At 46.6% G+C, this 18,522-nt stretch overlaps 1 protein-coding gene across 18 annotated transcripts in view; it reads right to left on the bottom strand.

The window, feature by feature from the left end:
* Positions 1-18,522, bottom strand: part of MAP2 (microtubule associated protein 2) — a 680,541-nt gene that overhangs the window by 207,763 nt on the left and 454,256 nt on the right. For 17 of the 18 annotated variants that reach the window (XM_069615867.1, XM_069615868.1, XM_069615871.1 and 14 more), the window contains one exon: positions 10,793-10,940. In XM_069615867.1, coding sequence (XP_069471968.1) covers positions 10,793-10,940 — 148 coding nt within the window. Of the gene's footprint in view, positions 1-10,792; positions 10,941-17,597; positions 17,799-18,522 lie in introns of all 18 variants that reach the window. The other variant, XM_069615866.1, reaches the window with a different exon arrangement.

Here is an 18,522-nt window from a genome sequence, read left to right as displayed (position 1 = left end):
AAGTGGGGAAGGGAAGGGGAGTGGGAATGGAGGAGGTGAGGCTCTGAGGGGGGAGTGTTTCAACTCGCAGCCGCCCATGTCTGCCCAGTGTTGTAGACTCTTCTTTGGTCTCGACCACTGGGCTGTTGTTCTGAGGATTCGCGTAAGTCATATGACTATGATTCATGTCAGACTTGCATCTTCTATTCTTGTTGCTCTTCTGGATGTTCCGGGTCTGGTGGTCATATTGGAGGCATTCTCCTGTCCATTCGAGGCCGGGGTTCTCTGTTTCTGTTGTTGCGCGGAGTTGACCAGTCGCCGTCAATATGTTGCTCTGTCCATCGCCATGCTTCTTTGGAGTTGCTGAAATGTACCGTGGTACCCTTGTAGTATATTTTAAGTTGAGCCGGGAAGAGGAGCCCATATTTGACGTCCATTTCTTGTAATTGCTTTTTCAGTTGGTCAAATGATTGTCTGGCTTTCTGCACTTCTTTTGTATAGTCAGGGAAGAAGGCAATTCTGGAGCCATTGTGTGTTATTGTGCCTTTGGCTCGTGCACGTTGGAGCAGAGCATCCCGATCCCTGTAATTCAGGAGTTTGGCTATGATCGTGCGTATAGGGGCACCTGGCGCTGGTTTGCCTGTTGGTACTCGGTGGGCTCTCTCAATGGAGAAGAATTTGGAGAAGGTGCCTGGTTCAAATAGGTCTGTGAGCCATTGCTCTAGGAAGAGTTCCGTGGTGGGGCCTTCTGCCCTTTCCGGTAAGCCGATTATTCGAACGTTGTTTCTTCTCGACCTCCTTCTCCTTCATCAACCCTCTCCTCAATTAGCTTCAGCCTGGAATTGACACCGGATAGTTGCTGTTGTATATTGCGCATTGTATCTTCTGCGTCAGAGATCCGCTGTTCTGCTTCACCGGTGCGTGAGCTCAGTTTTTGCAAGTCATGTCGGAGTACGGAGACATCCGTGCTTATGCCATCCATTTTCTGTTCCATGGATGCCCGAGAGTCTGCAATTGCCACCATGACATCCTTTAAGGATAACGTATTCTCGACTCCTTTATCGTTGGTGGAGGATCTTGTTGTTCCTGTATTTGTATTGTTGGTGTTGTGTACTGGTCGATTCTGTTCTGCACCGGTTGTTTCTTTAGTTTGTCTTTGCACATGCTGGGTGCTTGGTCTGGATGGTGGTCGCGTAGAATGGAGCTTGAGTGGGACCAGTGTTAAATGTTATCCGGTACTGCTGTGGACTTGTTCTGGTTGATCCTTACGCCTACCACAACGTTGCAGCCCTGTCTACGTTTTGTGGTGGGTAGGGCCGTGTGGCAGGATGGTGCACACTCATTCGCTCAGTCCCCCGTATCCGTTGTTCCCAGCCAGCAGAGAGTGGAGGGGTTATCACACCATAGCGTACCACTGTCGGTCTTTGTCCTCCTCTAGTAACTGTGGGGGGGTACTTCAGGTCACTCCGTTATTGTTTGTGTTCCTTCACAGCCTTACAGGGGTGCTGGGACAGTTCAATCAGGTGTCGCGCCTTCTCCCAAGATCCCGGATCAGCGGCGCAGCGTGGTTCAACCAGAGTAGCACCCTTTTGTTAACAGGCAGTTGTGTCTGTCTCGCTCTGGTCCTTGCTCTATGTAGACCCCACCAGGGGGCTTCTGGATCGCAGCAACAGTCGCTGCGGTGACGCTTGGGGCATGAGGATGCCGAGAGATCTGTGCATGCGTTTGTCTTTGTATTTACTGACTGCGGTGGTCCAGAGGGTTCAAGGATGGCAACGTTACTCCTAGGGCCAGTCGGCTACCATTGGGACCTCAGAGTCGGCCACTGTTTCATCAGGGGGGGGAGAAGAGGAGTTGTTGGTGGTGGCTTCCCCCTTCCCGCGCTTCAGCGGGCCACAGCCGCCTAGTCAAAATGGCAGGAGCTCCTTCGGGTGCCTCGCTGTGTCTGCGTGTGGTGCGGCTCTAGGATCCCATGCACCGTCACAAGCCCCTCAGTGGTTTCCTGTTGCTTTTCATTGCGCCTGTGGCACTCCCAGCCCGTCGTTGTGGATTGCATGCACTATGAATTTTACAAGGTATTTCTCTTTGAACACCAGAAATACAGACTAACTCGCCTGATATGCTAGCCGCTTTGTTAAGAAGCAGCTTTTTCTTTGCCCAATTTAGTGACTTTCCCTGCCAGTCTGCTGAGTCCTTGTGGCAACTTGCAATATGGTAGCATTTCACTCCCACAGATTTTTATTGTTAAGTGCGCATGGAGATGAAAAGAACGGACAAAATGTAGGGGTTTCTGCACTGTTACAGGAGCCTCCTACATATCTTGTAGAACTTGTTGATTCAATACATCTATCACAGTCGCCGCACCACTTGTACATTCAGGCATCAGCGTTGTGGGTTGGGCGAGCAGTTTCTGCTCCAGAGGGGTCCCTCGGGAGTGCGAGCGCCCACACCACTGCGGTCCCAGCTGGGGGCCTCCTATTCCCACCCTCCGGCGTATCGTAGCTGTGTCTCAGGATTTTAGGGAGCTGTGTCGCGTAGGGTGAAGCGCGGTCGCCGCAAGCAGGTTGTTGCACGCCTCGGGGATAGGAGATGTTAATCCTCACCCCGCTGCACTCACACTCAGCACAGGCTCCTGGGTCTCTTCCCCCCCCCGCGGATACTATGGAGGCTCCCCTCCTCAATGTGCGTCACTGTCTTGCTGGCTCACCGTGCTGCAGGCTGGTAAGCTGAGTCCGGGCTGCAGGGTCCTGTGTGGTCAAGGATGTGCTCCAGGATGGCGGCTGCTCTCCGCTGGTGTCTCCGGCTCAATCGGTTGCCCTGCGTGGTTGTCTGGCCGGTTTAAGTCACTGCTGTCTCCCGGTGGCCATTTTGTTTCACGCTTCTCACTTTTCTCGGCGCGCCTCAGCGGTTTATTCCTCCCATTGCACACCGACTTATTTTTCCATTGATGCAGCCGCTGGTGCTGTAAAGCATGCAAATCTTCCGGCGTACATTTAGAGCACAATTATGTGTCTTTTGCAGGCTGAAATACAGGATATTTGCGGGCAGCAACGGGAGCGAGGAAGGCTCTCGTCTGCATCGCTTCGCTGCTGGCCACGCCCCCCAGTCTGGTCACTGTTGTTTATATGAGGGAGTACCTCACCCAATATGGATGCAAGTATTTTACTGTAAAGTTTTGCATCAGTATTTAAAAGAGTTATGGAGGGATAGGTAGTACATTCCTCTGGATATTTCCCTGGTTTCAGTTGAAGGATAGTGGCTGATTCTGCTATGGAGTTGGACACCTTTACCAGAGTCTAAGAAGCAATTGAATAACTTGGTAAGTTGTGGATCCAGGACATCGGCAAATGTTTTATAAAATGTATTGGTGAAGCCATCTGGACCGGAGCCTTTGCCTGTTGGGAGAGACCAAATCGCCTGGGCCTCTTCCTGGTTATATTAGCTTCCAGAATGTCCTGCAACTCCTTGGGAACCTGAGGGTGATACAACTGAGAAACCAAGTCCTGAGTGAGGGCGTGGTTCCCATGGTGTGAAGCTGATACTCTGTAAAAAAAACTCCTCCATTACATGTCGTTTTCCTGGTTCCGTGATCACCCACCAACCTCCTTCATCCCTCAGGTCCCCAATGTAGTTACGAGTGGCCACCTTCTTTAGTTTAGTGGCTAATAGCTTATTGGCCTGCTTGCCTTTGGAGTAAAAGTGCTGTTTTGTTTTTAGTATAGACTGAGCCACCTTCCCCATAAGGTGTGCTTTTATGGCTTGTTTGGCCACCCTGAGATCCTGAAGAGAGCGCTGATTCCCTTTCATTGTGTGTTCTTTCTACTTCTCCCTTACTACTACCTCAAGTTGGGCCTGATGAAGCTTTCAAGCCCTGCCCCAGGCCGAAGGACTGTTCTATAATGACCCCCCTGATCACTACCTTCCCAGCATCCCATACCATTCGGAATTCAAGCTTGCCAGTGTCATTGTCTCAAAGTAATGAGTGATGGATTCTGACATACGGGCTTTCAGAGCCACATCTCCTAGCAGGAAGTAATTTAGCCTCCAGGGGGGCTTGGGTTGGCGAGTGGGTGGGACTGCATCCAGCGTGAGCCTGAGGGGGCATGATCTGAGAGGGCTTTTGGCAGAAAGGCTATCCCAACCACTGTCTGAATGTCTAGTGCTGGAATTTAGGAATATGTCCAGCCTGGAAGAACCCTTGTGAACCACTGAGTGATGAGTATAATCTCTCTCCCAGGGTTAAAGAATTGCCATGCCTCTATAAGAGTGTTCCCCAGCAGCGTTGTCATGGCATGGAAATTCTGCTCGTCATTAGAAGTGGGGGTTAGCGATTTATCTATAGTCGGGTCAATGATGCAATTAAAGGCTCCTCCCAGGAATTCTTCCCCCAAGTCAGCTGAAATCATTGAACACCTTGCAAGAAACTCGTCATATTTGTTGTTAGGGCCATAGATTGAGGCTAATGTGACCTTGCGTTCTCGAATGAGGACTATAAGCAGCAAATACCTCCCTCTCACGTCCCGCAACACCTTCAACACCTTCAGGGGCGTGCCCTTATGGATCATAATGGCAACACTGCATATTTTAGGCTGCTAGAAGCAAAGTAAGCTCTGGTGTACAGTTTATTACAGAGACACGCTTCATCCGCCACAAACAGATGGTTATAATGAAGCAAGATCAGCCCTGCATCCAGAGAGGACAGCCTATGTAGCAGAGCCTTTCATTTTACTGGTGCACTGAGACCCTGCACACTAAGGGTCATGCAAGGCAGGTCTGGGGACACCGTTATGTTTCCCTTCGGGCCAGGAAAGAATATAGAGGGCCACTAAGGTGCCTGTTGAAATCCCAACAGTGGAGTATCCAATGGCATTAGCTGCAAAACCCAATTGTGTGATAGCAAAATAAACAACATCCCCAAATAAGTTGACATAAGAACAAAAAGACATTGAATATAATCCAAAACAAATCGTAGTAAATAGTAAATGGGCGTCATTCCCTCGAGGCACCCTGTATACACCCATCCTGCTCAACCGTCTCTGTGATAACCTCGGTATCACCGATCAGGCCCTGGCTTGGCTGTCCTCTTTCCTCTCCGATCGACCCTCCCAGGTCCAACTTGGGTCCTTCCTCTCCTCTATCTCTATTTGTGGTGTTCCCCAGGGGTCTAACCTCTCTCCCTGGCTGTTCAACTAATACCTGGCACTTCTTGCCCACCGCATTGCCGCTCTCTGGCCCAACTTTCAGTGCTATGCGGATGACACTCAACTTCAGGCTCCCTTCCGCCACTTCTTCTCCTTCTCTCATCTCTAACTGTATGTCTGCTATCCAGGTGTGGTGTGTCGCCAACGATCTCTGCCTTAATGCCAGTACGACTGAGATTCTCCTCATTGGCACACATGCTCCCTCCTTTCCTGTCACTTTCTGGCTGGCCTCTCTTGGCCCTCTTCCTACTCCCACCTGTGAGGCTAAAAACCGTAGGGTCATCTTCGACTCCACACTCTGCTTCCCTACTTACATCTCTGACGTCTCTAAGAAGTCACACTACCAGCTGCACCTCCTCAGAGGTATTCTTCCTTTCCTCTCCTTCCCCCAGAAGCTCACTGTCTCCAGAGCTCTGGTTCTCTCTAGGCTGAACTACTGCAACAGTCTCTTTCCAAATCTGCCTGCTTCTACTCTCCGCCGTCTGCAACTCATACAGAACAGGACTGCGAGACTTGTCCTTTGCCTCAAGCCCAGGGATCATATCTCTCCAGGACTGAAATCTCTGCACTGGCTCCCAGTGGCTGCAAGGATTAAGTTCAAACCCATCTGCATTGTCCACAAGTCCTTCTGGGGCCTCAATACCTTCAACTTTCTCTTCCTAAACATCTTCCTTCTCGAGCGCTTCGCTCATCCGCCTCCAACTCCCTCAGGGTCAGTCGCTTCTCCAAGCAACGAGTTGGTGGTAGATCTCTGACTTCGGCTGCGGCCTCCCTCTGAACAGCCTCCCTGCAACTTGAGGAGAACCATCTCCGGTTCCGGAAGCACCTCAAAACGTTCCTCTTTGCTTCTGCTTTCTCTCCTCCTCTCCCCTGAACTCCTGGCTGAAACTGCTCTGGTCACCTGGCCAACCCTCTGATCTCGGGCCCAGGTCCGCTCCCCCGCCAGCTGCACACCTGCACTGCCTCCCTGGAAACCCCTGCACTTGGGGACTGTTTTCTGTATCCCTTACAGTCCCCTACCAGCACTTGACAGATGTCTGCACTTACCCTTGCACTTGCCACAAGCTGGCCGCACTCGTACTTATTGCTTTTATGTATTCTATTTATTTTTTACTGTCTCTCCCATGTACTGCACTGCCCCCTCACCCCGCACTTTTCCCCTTCCCCCTTCCCCTGCACTTGCGCGATCTCAATGTCACCTGGCCTATTAAGATCGTTGTCTCTGTGTTCCCTCTCCCCCCACCTTGCCTCGTCACGCCTTGAGACGCTTGTGTATAGGCACGTTATAAATGCCATATCATATCATACCCCTCCTTCATCCCCTCGGGTTATGGTGAAATACCAATCATAGTAGTGCAACCCCAGGAGTGAAAACATTGCATGGTAACATCAACAAATAAGTATCAGAAGCCAACATTAGAAATGTAGAACGCCTGCTATTCAGGTGGCAGGCTTTGAACTGTCAGACACGGCATCAGAAGGCGACCCTATTTCGGCACCATTCATCATCTTCGCAGAGTTTTGTCTCTCCCTTGGTCTCCTGGAAGTGTTGTGAGATCTCGGTCTCAGCTGCATCGTCCTGAGGATTCGGGGCAATGTCCATCAATTCATGCGCCTCTTCTTCAGAGCTGATGGCGTAATGCCGGTTCTGATGTTCAAAACACAGCGTGCAGGGTAAGCCCCAGTGGTATCGGATGTTCCACGACAGCAGCCAGGCCGAGACGACATGTACCTTCTGCCAATTGGCAAGTGTGCGAGGCGAAAGGTCCTGGAATGAGGAAAGCTTTGCACCCAAAACTCAACTTGGTTTTTCATCTGCGCTGCCATCATGATTGCTTCCTTTTGTTGGAAGTAGTGCACTCTTGAGAGCATGTCCGGCAGCAGGTTGCGGCGTTGTTGAGCGGAGGAATAAACAAGATGCGCTCTGTCCAGTTCCAAAGCAGCGCTGTTTGAGAGGTCTAGGAAGGACCGGAATAGGTCTTGGACATAATCAGCCAGATATTGGTCTTGTATGTGCCGCGGAATTCCGGGTAGGCGGATGTTGTTTCCCCGCAATCTGTTTTGCAAATCTTGTTGTTTGGCCCTGATCATCTCTAACTGTTCCTTAATGCCCATCACCCTGTTTGTCAGCTGGGCCTGCTCGTGTGCCTATTCGCAGACTGTGTTTTCCACGTCGCTTACCCGAGATTCTAGACCCAGCATATGAATTTATTTGACCAGCGTTTCTTTGGTGGATTTGATTTTCAACATAAGGTCCTGTTTCAGGGTGGACAGCATCTCCAGGAGTAACCCGGGATCTGTGTGAGCAGTCCCAAGAGGGGAAGAGTGTGCTTCAGCACAGACGGCTTGGGCGTGTTTTCCTTAATGTCCCGCATGGCCAATAAGGGTTTGATGTCTCCTGATTTGTTTTCCGTTCCAGATCTGTCCATCACAAGAAAAGGTGGGACCCCAAGCAATCTCCAGACATATAGAAAGCCACCTTACAATCCACTCTCGGTCACTCTCCAGCAGGGCCAGCCGCAAAAGTACTGGACAGGGGTGCAGATATGTTACGCCGACAGGCCAACTCCAAAAGCCGACAGGTCGTCAGAAGAGGAGCTAACCTGCAAGGAGTTAGCCAGTCAGGCGCACCACGCTGATTTCCGTTGTGCCCCCAAAGAAGATTATCGGGAGCAGGCGCAGTGAGTCTATTCAGATTTTCGGACAAGTATATGTGCCCAACCAGGGTGGCCAGTCCAGATCTCTGCTTCCCATCCAATTCGGGGGAATCTTCAGTCCAATAGAGACTAGTCCTACACACCAGAAAAGGCAACCAGAATGCAACCGCGCCAACGACCTGCCGGCTCCGTGAATCTGGGCAGGCCCTCACAGGCTCTGTTGCAGGCACATTTGCCGACGATAGACACGGCGAGGATGGCCACTGCGCCTCTCTCACTCCTGAGCTCTATCCGGCAGGTGGGGAGTCGACTTCTTTGCTGAGTCCCCACTATAGGTGCGTCAAACCTGCCTGCTAGGCCCCCACTATGAACAGCCCGCCAGCACTCACTGCACTGATTCACGGCACTGCAGCATGGCGTGGCGGGGACCAAAGGAAAGCCTGCTGGCCAGTGGTGTTGTTAGGGAAGGACTGGGGGGGCCGCCCCCCTGTGAAACCCTGTGCCCCCCCTTGCACCTCCTCACCTAGGAGGAGCAGTGACCATGTTCTCCCCCTACATTTATCTGTGTCCCCCTACTTTTGTCTTTGGCCCCCTCTGTGCCCCTCCTAAATTTGATTCCTGGCGACGCCACTGCTGCTGGCCGCCGCATACCAGCTCCTGTCCTGTCACCCGTGAGTGCAGCGTTGCAATGTAAGCCTCCATTGTCCAGACCCACAGCGGGCCATATCAGACTCTGAATGTAGACCATAAGGTGGGAACCATGATGTTGTTCGTTCTCAGCACAGTGCCTGTGAGTTGATGTATCCCCACCAGGTTGTGTTAGTGAGATCTGAGGTTGCTGCTTAGCATACTGAGGAGGGTTTAAGCTGTTAAAATGGTGGCATTAAGGGGTTTTCGGTGCCGATTGATGGAGCATACAGCCGGCACGCCTGCATCGGGTGCTTCCTGGCCACGCCTCTAATGGAAAGATCTTTAGATGCATGGTAGAAGAGGTGACAGGTAATGGATCGGTTTCTGTAACAGGCCAAGTGTGAACGTCTGTTGGTTAGAAATGAATTCGTGCATTTGTACTGAAGAAACCACAAAAGATCATGTTAACTGCCCAATATGGTCGATCTCCCAAGACAGTTAAACTGAGTGATAAATTAACCCTCTTTTTAGTTTGGGCTATTAGGTGTCGCTTGTGACACCTATAAGCCGAAACTATTGCATTGGAGTACAGACAGGGAGGAATGACATACGCTGAGGGGCACAGTTTGTAGGTGTTGTTTGGTTATGTGCTCACACATTGCCTGCCCATGGCCATGCTAATTCAAATGGCCATTCCCAGGGATTCCTGCATCTGCCTGCCCAAAACACCTCCTCATGGGTACTGTCTGAGCTCGGTTTAATCAAGCCTTACCATCAGGGTTTGCATTCAAAGTGCCTGCCAGTGTTTATTGAAAGCGGTCTTCTGAGAGTTAATTATTTAATTGGAGTTGGAAACAGGCCACTGCTGTAATTCAAATGTCTTACCAGGCCTTCAGCCATTCGACTTTTAAGTGCTCTGCATGTCCTTCACTGAAGTACTGTTCAAACAAGCATTGACAAAGCCACAGAAGTCCTGTTTAAAACAAGCATTGGCAAAGCCAACATTTCTGGCTTGTGCATAAGTATTAAACTTTTGCCAGGCACTGCTATTAGATACCCAGGTACTCGCACCATTTTGCACTTGCTACCAACAATGGGTACTTAATATCACTACGGCTGTGCATGGCAAGCGCCTTTCCCATGCCTACACATTAGCCCCAACGGTTGGCATTGCCAATGCTTGTTTAAAGTGTCTAGTTTATTTCCATGACATCTGGTGGTTTGACACACACAAAAAGGGTTTGCTTTTTTGTGCAACATGTTCTACTTGTAATCATTGTTTGACACAGGCGTTTGTCAAACAATGATTACAGGCAGGTAAGCTTGCCACACAGTTTTGTCTTGTTATTGTTTCGGTTCAAGACTTCCAAGTACAGTGGAGTTTTTAGACGTATGTTGCTTTGCCTTATGGCACTTGTAGACTTTCACTCACAATGAGGCTAACAAAACTACAACCATAATCTTTTCACTTAACAAATATATTTGCCACGTAGGTTTATAATGTGACGTACATTTCCAATCATCCAAGATATTTTAAGCCATACATTGACACATCTATGTCAGCCGAAGCTGAGAAGATATCTAGTCAAGTTTCTAAAGTACAGACTGGGCTCAAATCCCAGCTTCATCTCTTAACTAAAGTGTGTGGTCTTGGGCAGATTTATCTCAGTGTGCTGTATCTGCCAAAATTGGCAAGCAAACTTTTGTATTGTAGGTCATGGGGAGGTAGGATCCCAGGTAAGGGTTCGGTTTTGTGGGGCAGGAGGAGGCAGAACTCCAGGTGCGGATCTTGTGGTGTGGGGAGACAGGATGTTAGGTATGGTTCTTGTGTTGTTGGTGGCCGGACTCTAGGTATGGGTATTATGCTGTGGGGAGGCAAGAACTTGGCTCTTAGACACTTGGGAGGCCCGTGAATTATTTTGACCCCCATCTGTAGTTTAAACGCAAGAACTACATATTTAGAATGACCAAGTAAATGAGTGGCACTATTGCAAAATGCCTTCTATCTTACCTTGTAGTTGAAAACACATAGATTGAAAAGAAACTAAAAATGCAAGGCCCCATCCTCCCCAAAATCAGCAGCAAAAGTTGAGACTCTAGCTTAATCAGTTGTAGGTACTCTATAGGCACTTATATTCCATACGTGTACTTTTTGGTCAACAAGCTTACTTTCAGTTCCCTATGGCACCATAGAAAATAAAGTTACAACACATACATTGACTATATTATTTCTCACCCAAACTCCATTCCAGCAGCAGAACTCCCTTGTCTGCCAAATGAAAGAACAGCGTGTACAGCACAGAATAAGGAAAATAAAAGACTTACTGGTGGTCCGTCTTACTGAAGACGAGATAGAAGTGCTGGTGGAGAAAGAGTTCTCTTCCCTATCAGAAGGGAAGGTTTTCCGGGGAGGGAGAATGGAGGAGGGTCTGGGTAAGGAAGATCGCTTCTCTGGACTCCTGCTTGTGCCGTCCTAACAAAAGAGAAGATACGTTAGAGAACACTCCTATGTTTGAATGACAAGACCAGTAAGGGCGAAAACACATAACATTTCGTCTATTGAGAGAGAGTTGTCACTCATAGGACTTGCACCAATGATTTATTTTGAACTCCTTGTCCCAACGGAAAGTCAATTTCTTCTGCAGAAGGACAGGGCTCTCCTTCAGTTGTGCATCCTCCCTGTACCTCTGACACAAGCTTTGCTCTTCTGAATGGAGCCCTGACCTTTGAGAGTTGTCACCTCAGGCCGCCTCTCCTGTGCATGATCTGTTTAGTAAGCAGGACGCTGAGATGTTACAGAGGGTGCCCACCACATTCCAAAGTCCATAGCTGTATTGGAGTGCAGTGGAGCTGCCATTTAGCCTCCGGGTCAGGGGTGGACTGGCTGCCAAAAGAGGCCCTGGAAAGAATGTTCAAAGTTGCCCTTTTTCAGCAAGCCCAACCCTTTTCCTATGAGAACATGTGGAAATAAAATATGTTAACACACAAAAGAGGCCCAGGGAGCAGAGGCCCACCGGGACATCTCCAGAGTTCCCTACAGGCCAGTCCACCCCTGCGCTGGGTGCGATGGAAGTCTTGCCCTCATACTCTACATGCATGTTTACGCATAGGTGCGACACAAGAGTACTTTACATATATAATGTTATTTATAAGCTCTAAAAATATGAAACTGAATTCTTTCAAAGTTTTGAGACGGATAGCTGTGTATGTCTGCTCAATGCACGCTAAAGGTCAACCGTGGCTTCTTGATGCTGACACTGTACAGCACATACCTTTTTGCATGGACATCATCCATGATTACAGTGAGAGAAAGGGTTTCAGGGGTTTCCTGAATAATGTTCTATGCAGTGTGAGTTCTCCTGAAACATGGTGTTACTAATGTTGGGAGTACGAATCTACAACTACATGACTTCCTAAGTCCGCTAAGCATAGACTGGCCCTAGCTGGTGCTCTATCACTAACTCAAAAACACCAAGCTAGTGTAGTAGGAGTTAGTACAATAGTAGCTATGAAAGGTTATTTTCCACTCTTTCTTATCAATGGTCTCAAAGAATACAGTCACCTAGCTCCCTGTCTAAAAGAAACAATGATTTGCACATTCAGAGTCAAAACCACATATTCAAAATGTAGACTATTGTTCCCATAACAATATTATGAAACACTGCAAAACTCAAAATGTTTTTAAAAAATCTGAAGTCTCTGCTCTTTCTGTCTAGTAAGGAGCAATACAATACAGATCGGCGCTTTGTTCGGGGGGCAAGGGTCTTGTATAAGATTGCAGATATTGTATGATCCAGAGAGAGTTGCACTATTAGTATAACTACATATCAGAGTGTCTCTGACAATACATACTGTTGTAACTCCATTGGACTGCAACAGAAAGTATACCTTCTCAGAGTGAAGCTGTTAAAGAACGTGCTTCCATTCTTTCTTTTGGCTCGCTACCCTTCTTAAATCTGGGGTGGACCTGTGAGCAACAGGATAAATCCTCCATTTTAATTTGACATGTAGAAGACATAGAGTGCGCACATACGATATTCCCCTCCTGCTTTAAACCATCTGAGTGCTCCTCAATCTGTCACTGTTGGCCTCCACCATTTTCTGTATCATACAGGTTTTACACCCAGATAAAAGACCCTTATCCCACCGAAGAAAGCGCCATACTGGAAGTTGAGCGCTGAAACATGTAAGGGATCTATATTGCGCTTGATAAAGTAGAGCTAGGACTTGAGATTCTTTTAGCAATGTACATGTTTGCAGTCTTTCTTAATGTTATTGGGAAAGGGATTTCTATGCTTTAATTATGTTTGTGATGGTTGACTATGAATGCGTAACTAATATTTGCATATTTTAGATAGGGTGAAATAGGTGACTACTTACTTTGAGACCATTGATTTGAAAGAGAGCCATCTATTCCATAACTCCTATTACACCAACTTGGTGTTTGGGAGTTAGCGATTGGACACCAGCTAGGACCAGTCATGCTTAGTGGAATTCATGACCATACAAAAACTGCAATTATTCTGTGAATAAGTGCAACCCCTCCATTCATTTATGAAGCAATTTATGCGTAAAAACGCTAACAAGCATCCTTTCCAAAAGAATAGCCCTACTCAAAGGGCATATGTTATAGACAAATTGCAGTCAATATGTTTAAACTTCATTTATTATTCAAAATCCATTATAAAACATCTATTTGTAGAAAGACCACACATAACACAGGCATTTCATATATTAAAAAACAATTTTAAAGATACACATATCACATCTAGAAAAACACATATCATATCAAAACCAGTGATCACATTTCACCCCTCCTTACTCACACTCACTTTCATCCACATTCATACCATCCACCATTCATACTGTGCAAAAAAGCGCAATTCTAATCACTCTGTTCTAGAAGTAGAACACCCATCTATTAGGGCTTGAATGTTGTATGATTATAAAAGCCTATTTAAACTACATTTTTCTTTTCACAGAGTTAAACAAGACAGATGTTCAAACAAGCTTACTCATGAACATATACCAAATGCCTATATTTTTTGCAGAAACTCAGAGAGGCCCAACTTGACAGAGTGGGCTCTATGGTGTTGTCTACTCGAGTTTCGGCACCACAATAGACCTAAAATATTTCTATGTGGTGCACCTCATCAGGACATATACATTGTTAGATACCAAAAACCAGTTCGTATTAGCGTAGTTCAGCTCGATATGTAATGCGTGTTGTCTAGGTGCTCAAAATATAACTTCTTTCCATTCTCAAACAGAGTTTCATACTTCTGTAGGTCAACTGTGTTTCTGTGGGGGCCTCCAAGAATGTCTGGGGGGAGCCTGAGCACACTGAGGTCCAAGGCGTTCTCAATCGGATGTGCTTCATGTGATGGATCTGTGATGGCTGTCAACTGCTTGCCGGGCTTTCCCTCCTAGACAGAAAGTTTCCGTCTTATGGTTGTAGCCTATTTCTTTAAAGTTGGTGCCACCCTGCCACAATTGTTGATTCAATGCGATTGCTCGCTCCACAAGGTATTTGTGCCGTTCGTTGTGTTTCTCCACACGAATCTCACCCGTGCATTTATGGGTCCTTATTGCGTGAGTCCAAAGACTTACTCTTAGTCCTGATCCAGGGGGCATTCATGAGTCATGTGTTTGTATGTTATAGACTACCCAGTAGTTCCCTACCGGGTTAGTTGCTAAAAGAATCAGACGCGTGTATGCTGGACAATTCTGTGGGTGTTAGGAAATGAGGCCAATTTCGATGTGGGCCCAGTGTGCATGACACGCCCCCTTTTGCAGATTGGAAGCCAATGAAGTGCTGTCAGGACTAGTGAAATGTTCGTTCTAAGTGACGTTGTTTTGGATGTCTGGTAAATGTGTTCTGCAACATTTGACAGCACCTTAATGGATATGCTGGAACTGGACGCCATTGCAAAATGTAACTGGGATAGGCCTAATGCAATATTGGCTAGGTCAAGCAGGTCAAGCAGGAGAATAACCGCTTAAACATTTTGAGATAAAACAAGATTGTTTGACAGTATTGGCATCCTGTAGTTTAAAAGCCCAGCAACACTTCTAGGGTTTTTTCAAACTTCATCTTTTTCTGAATTGGGCTTGTGAGGGTAATGAGTGGCAGGAAGTGATCTGATCTGAAGTTGCGATTCCGGAGTTACTGGTTGCGCGATTCGAGTTTCTAGTGCAAGAGAGTTCTGTATGATTGCTCTGACCACTGTGCCTCTTTCTCTGTTTGTCTTACTGCTGTACATTCAATGTTACTCCCACTCACCATAGTGCTCTAAGAATTATTTTACCTCAGCCTCTTCTTTGTGTCGGTAACATGTCTCTCACGACTCTCTCGTCTTTCCCATAACTCTGTACCTCTGCACCCAGGGGTTCAAGAGTACAAAAAATGAGGTGGAACCCTGTTACCTGCTGATCCGTGCACCCCTTGTTTCCCCAACCCCTTACCCGCCCACTCGCATGTAATACAAACCCCACACCTCCACCCTGATTGGATCCTGCCTTTCCTCTGTGACACCCCACCACTGTGTTTTACATGTGCTCTATAAAGAATGAAACACAGTGAAAAAAATGCAAATTTAACGGCGACCGTGCTTTAAACCATTGTCGCCACAGCATATAGCTTCATACACCCCCCCCTTTCTAATCATCCACCATTCACACCTCTTAAGTAACATGCCAAAGACTAAAGCCCCTCCTTCCTACCGAGCCACCCCTCCCACCCACACATTACCTACACATGCATCTGTGGCTGCAAACATTTCACGTTAATTGTGCTTAAATGGAAAGGGCAAAGGCTGAGAATTCCGAGAGCAGGGCTTTGAGGAGACTTGGCAATGGGTTTTATGTCCCAAGAAGGTTACTGAAATAAACAACAGCATGCCTGTGGCTGCAAGGTAGCTCAACAGGATGTGACATTACAGCAGATAAAGTAGAGCCAACGTTTGTGTACTCAGTAAGGGCCAGCAGAGAACATGTCACTGTCGCTTGCCATCCAAGGACGGTTCTCAGCTGACAAAACGTAAGGAATTTATGGCCAATTTTCTCTTCTCTCTTCCTCGAATTCAATCTGGTTTTCGTTCCTTCATTCTACACAAACTGCTCTTGTTTACGTACTAACTTCTTTTCTTTTAGCTCGCTATTCTAAGCACTCATCTTTTCTTATTCTTTTAGATCTATCGGCTGCCTGCAACACTGTGGATCACTCTTTACTTCTGGCGTCACTTTCTTCTTTGGATCTTACAGGTTCTGTTTTGTCTTGGTTTCACTCCTAGTTGTCTAATCAAACGTTTTCTGTCTCCTGGATGGGCAAGTCCTCTATGTTTCTCTCGCTTGCCTATGGGCTACCCCAAGGGTCAGTCTTAGGCCCAGTTCTCTTCTCTTTCTACACATTGTATCTCGCAGCTATTATTTCCTCATTTGGCTTATCTCATCACTTTTACACCGATGATACTCAACAGTTTTTATCCTTTTCTTCCTTTTCTCCTGAAATCCATCACACTCTTTCGGCTTGCTTAGTCGCTATTAAATCTTGGATGTCTTCCCACTTTCTTACTCTTAATGGTGGGAATACTGAACTACTGTTTCTTCCTGCCAGCACGCTTCCTCCCCATCTTTCACCTTCTTTAATATCTTTTCCTCCTTCTAAGCTCCCAATCTCATCTACGGCTCGTAATCCTGGTCTCTACTTTGACTCAAATCTCTCCTTCTCTCATCACATTTCCCTAACCTCTCCCTCTTGCTGTTTTCATCTTCACAATATCCGTAAGGCTCGCCCGTTTCTCACATTTCAAGCATCTAAACTCTTAACCTCCTGTTTGATCTTTTCCCGACTTTTCTACTGTTCTACTGCTCTGTCTGGGCTTTCTAATTCTCGTCTTGCTCCTCTTAGATCAGTATTTAATTCTTCTATTCATCTACTGTGTCTTCTCACTTATCAGGATTCTATTTCTTCCTCTCTTGCAGCACTCGGCTGGCTGCCCTTTCATTCTCAAATTAAATTTAATTTTCTCTGTCTTGTTTTCGAGTCTTTCCATGGTCTTGCCCCTAGCTACTTTGCTGCACTAATATCTTTTTACATTCCCTCTCGCTCACTTCGGTCTTCCTCTCATTTCCGACATTTGGCTCATCATCATCCCTGTGGTCAGCCTATTTTTGATCTTTTGAACTTCTTGCCCCTCTTCACTGGAATTCTCTTGTACTTTCTCTTCGTTCTATCTCTGTTTACTCTCTCTCTCTGGTTCTTTAAAATCTCATCTACTCCAGCATTTCTGAGTGATTGTTTCCTGGACCTAATTGCTTATTCACTTTTTATTGTACTGTTTCTCATTTTTATGTTCAGCGATGTGGCTTAATGCGCTTATTAAAAGACAAATAAAATACAAAAATACAATTTTAGCAAAATGTACAGGAACATCATACGCTTTAGTTCTTGCCCCCTTCAACCTCTCGTCTGTGCATCGCTCTCATCAATTTGTTTCCCTTTTTCACCTACCTCTGTACTTATCTCTCCTCTTGTTTTGTTCCATTCAGTAGTCTTTCCCTTTCTCTCTCTCTCTCTCTCTCTCTAACTCTCTCTCTCTCTGTCTCTCTCTCTCTCTCTCTCTTTCTCTTTTTGTACCTTTGAGATGGCTGTGTATTTTTGAAAATGAAGAGGTATTATGAGAGGTGGTTTGTTGGAAGAGGCAGCTCAGAGGAGGAAGGCCCGCAGGTGAAAGGTGGGAAGAAAGGAAAGTTGTAGGCAAGAGAGAGTTAGAAGCACAGGAGAGAAGAAGAAAGATAATAAGAACACAGTGGCATTTCCTATTTGTTGGTTTTGGTTCAGGGGGCAGGATTTATTTAATCAAAAGCAGGTTTGCATAGGTTAATGATATCTGAGTTGTATTTTTTATTAAAAGTCTTGGGTTTGCAGCCTGCTGAACTAGTTCTTAACTCCATTTTCTATCTGCACTTGCTTGACATGGCAAAAGAATGTAAGGACCAAACTCTGCATCTTTTCTGCCAAAATTACCTGCACACTTGTGCTGCGGCTCACCAGCGTCATGTTAGTCCGAGGCGTGCCATGTATGTGCCAGAATCCCTTTCAAACCTTCCTACAGCTATGCTGCCTTACCTTATAGTGCTTTGAGTAAGACGAGCTGTTGATCCTGGAGGCTGCGGAAGCTGGTCGTACATAGTATAAGCCTGTGTCAAACACAGTAGCCCTGCTGGAACCCACTCCTAAAGCTGTGCTGGGTCTTGCTAAGTCTTTTGCTGGGACCCTCGCTAAGCTTTTCACTTTTGTATTTGCAGGAATCCTTGAGAGAGCAGAATTCTGGTCACGAGAAAACAAACAGAAGCATGAAAAGAAGCCAGGATTTGCACATGCAATGAACAAAAGTCAACATAAAACAAAAGGTGACCAGGGGAGGTACAGCATTGGCTGGTTGACACCAGGCCGCTTCCTGTTCCTAGCTGACCCTGGCTGCACAGAATCATCTCTGTGCATGGTGGTTGTGCTGGAGATTGCTTTCCCTTTTCATCCACACTATTCTGTTTTAAAGCAGATATGCATTGATGCTTAACAACTTCCCCCTTGAAATAGATGATGCATTATTGCTGAGGATCAGCACATTTATATTACTTTGTGATCTATTTTTTAGAAATTAAAGTAGCAGTGTAACACTGGTGGTGGGCAGTTATCTGAATAAAAACGTTTGCCACAAATGTAATTCCATATAATGTATGATAGACACCAGTGCAGTTGTTGCTATTCCCAACACAATATATGTGCCTAATATCATGTGAAAGAGGTAGATTATTGTATAATATATATGCACTATCAATGAGGAACTCTTACCCTTTGTGTCTATGTTACTGTCATTTTTGAGAGACACTTAAGATTTCATGGGGCAAATCGATGAGATTCCATTGGACGATGAGTATTTGTTTGCCGCAATGGATGTGGCATCTTTATATACCTCCAATCAACATGGTATAGCTTTAAAAGCTTGCCAGTATTATTTGAATACTAGATCGCTTAATTTCTTGAAACATAC

Source organism: Ambystoma mexicanum, chromosome 9 (genome assembly GCF_040938575.1).
Source record: "Ambystoma mexicanum isolate Mex_15411 chromosome 9, UKY_AmexF1_1, whole genome shotgun sequence".
In the NCBI taxonomy this organism is placed as follows: domain Eukaryota; kingdom Metazoa; phylum Chordata; class Amphibia; order Caudata; family Ambystomatidae; genus Ambystoma; species Ambystoma mexicanum.
The sequence above is the reverse complement of the archived record's forward strand: the minus strand, read 5'-3'. Positions and strand labels throughout refer to the sequence as shown.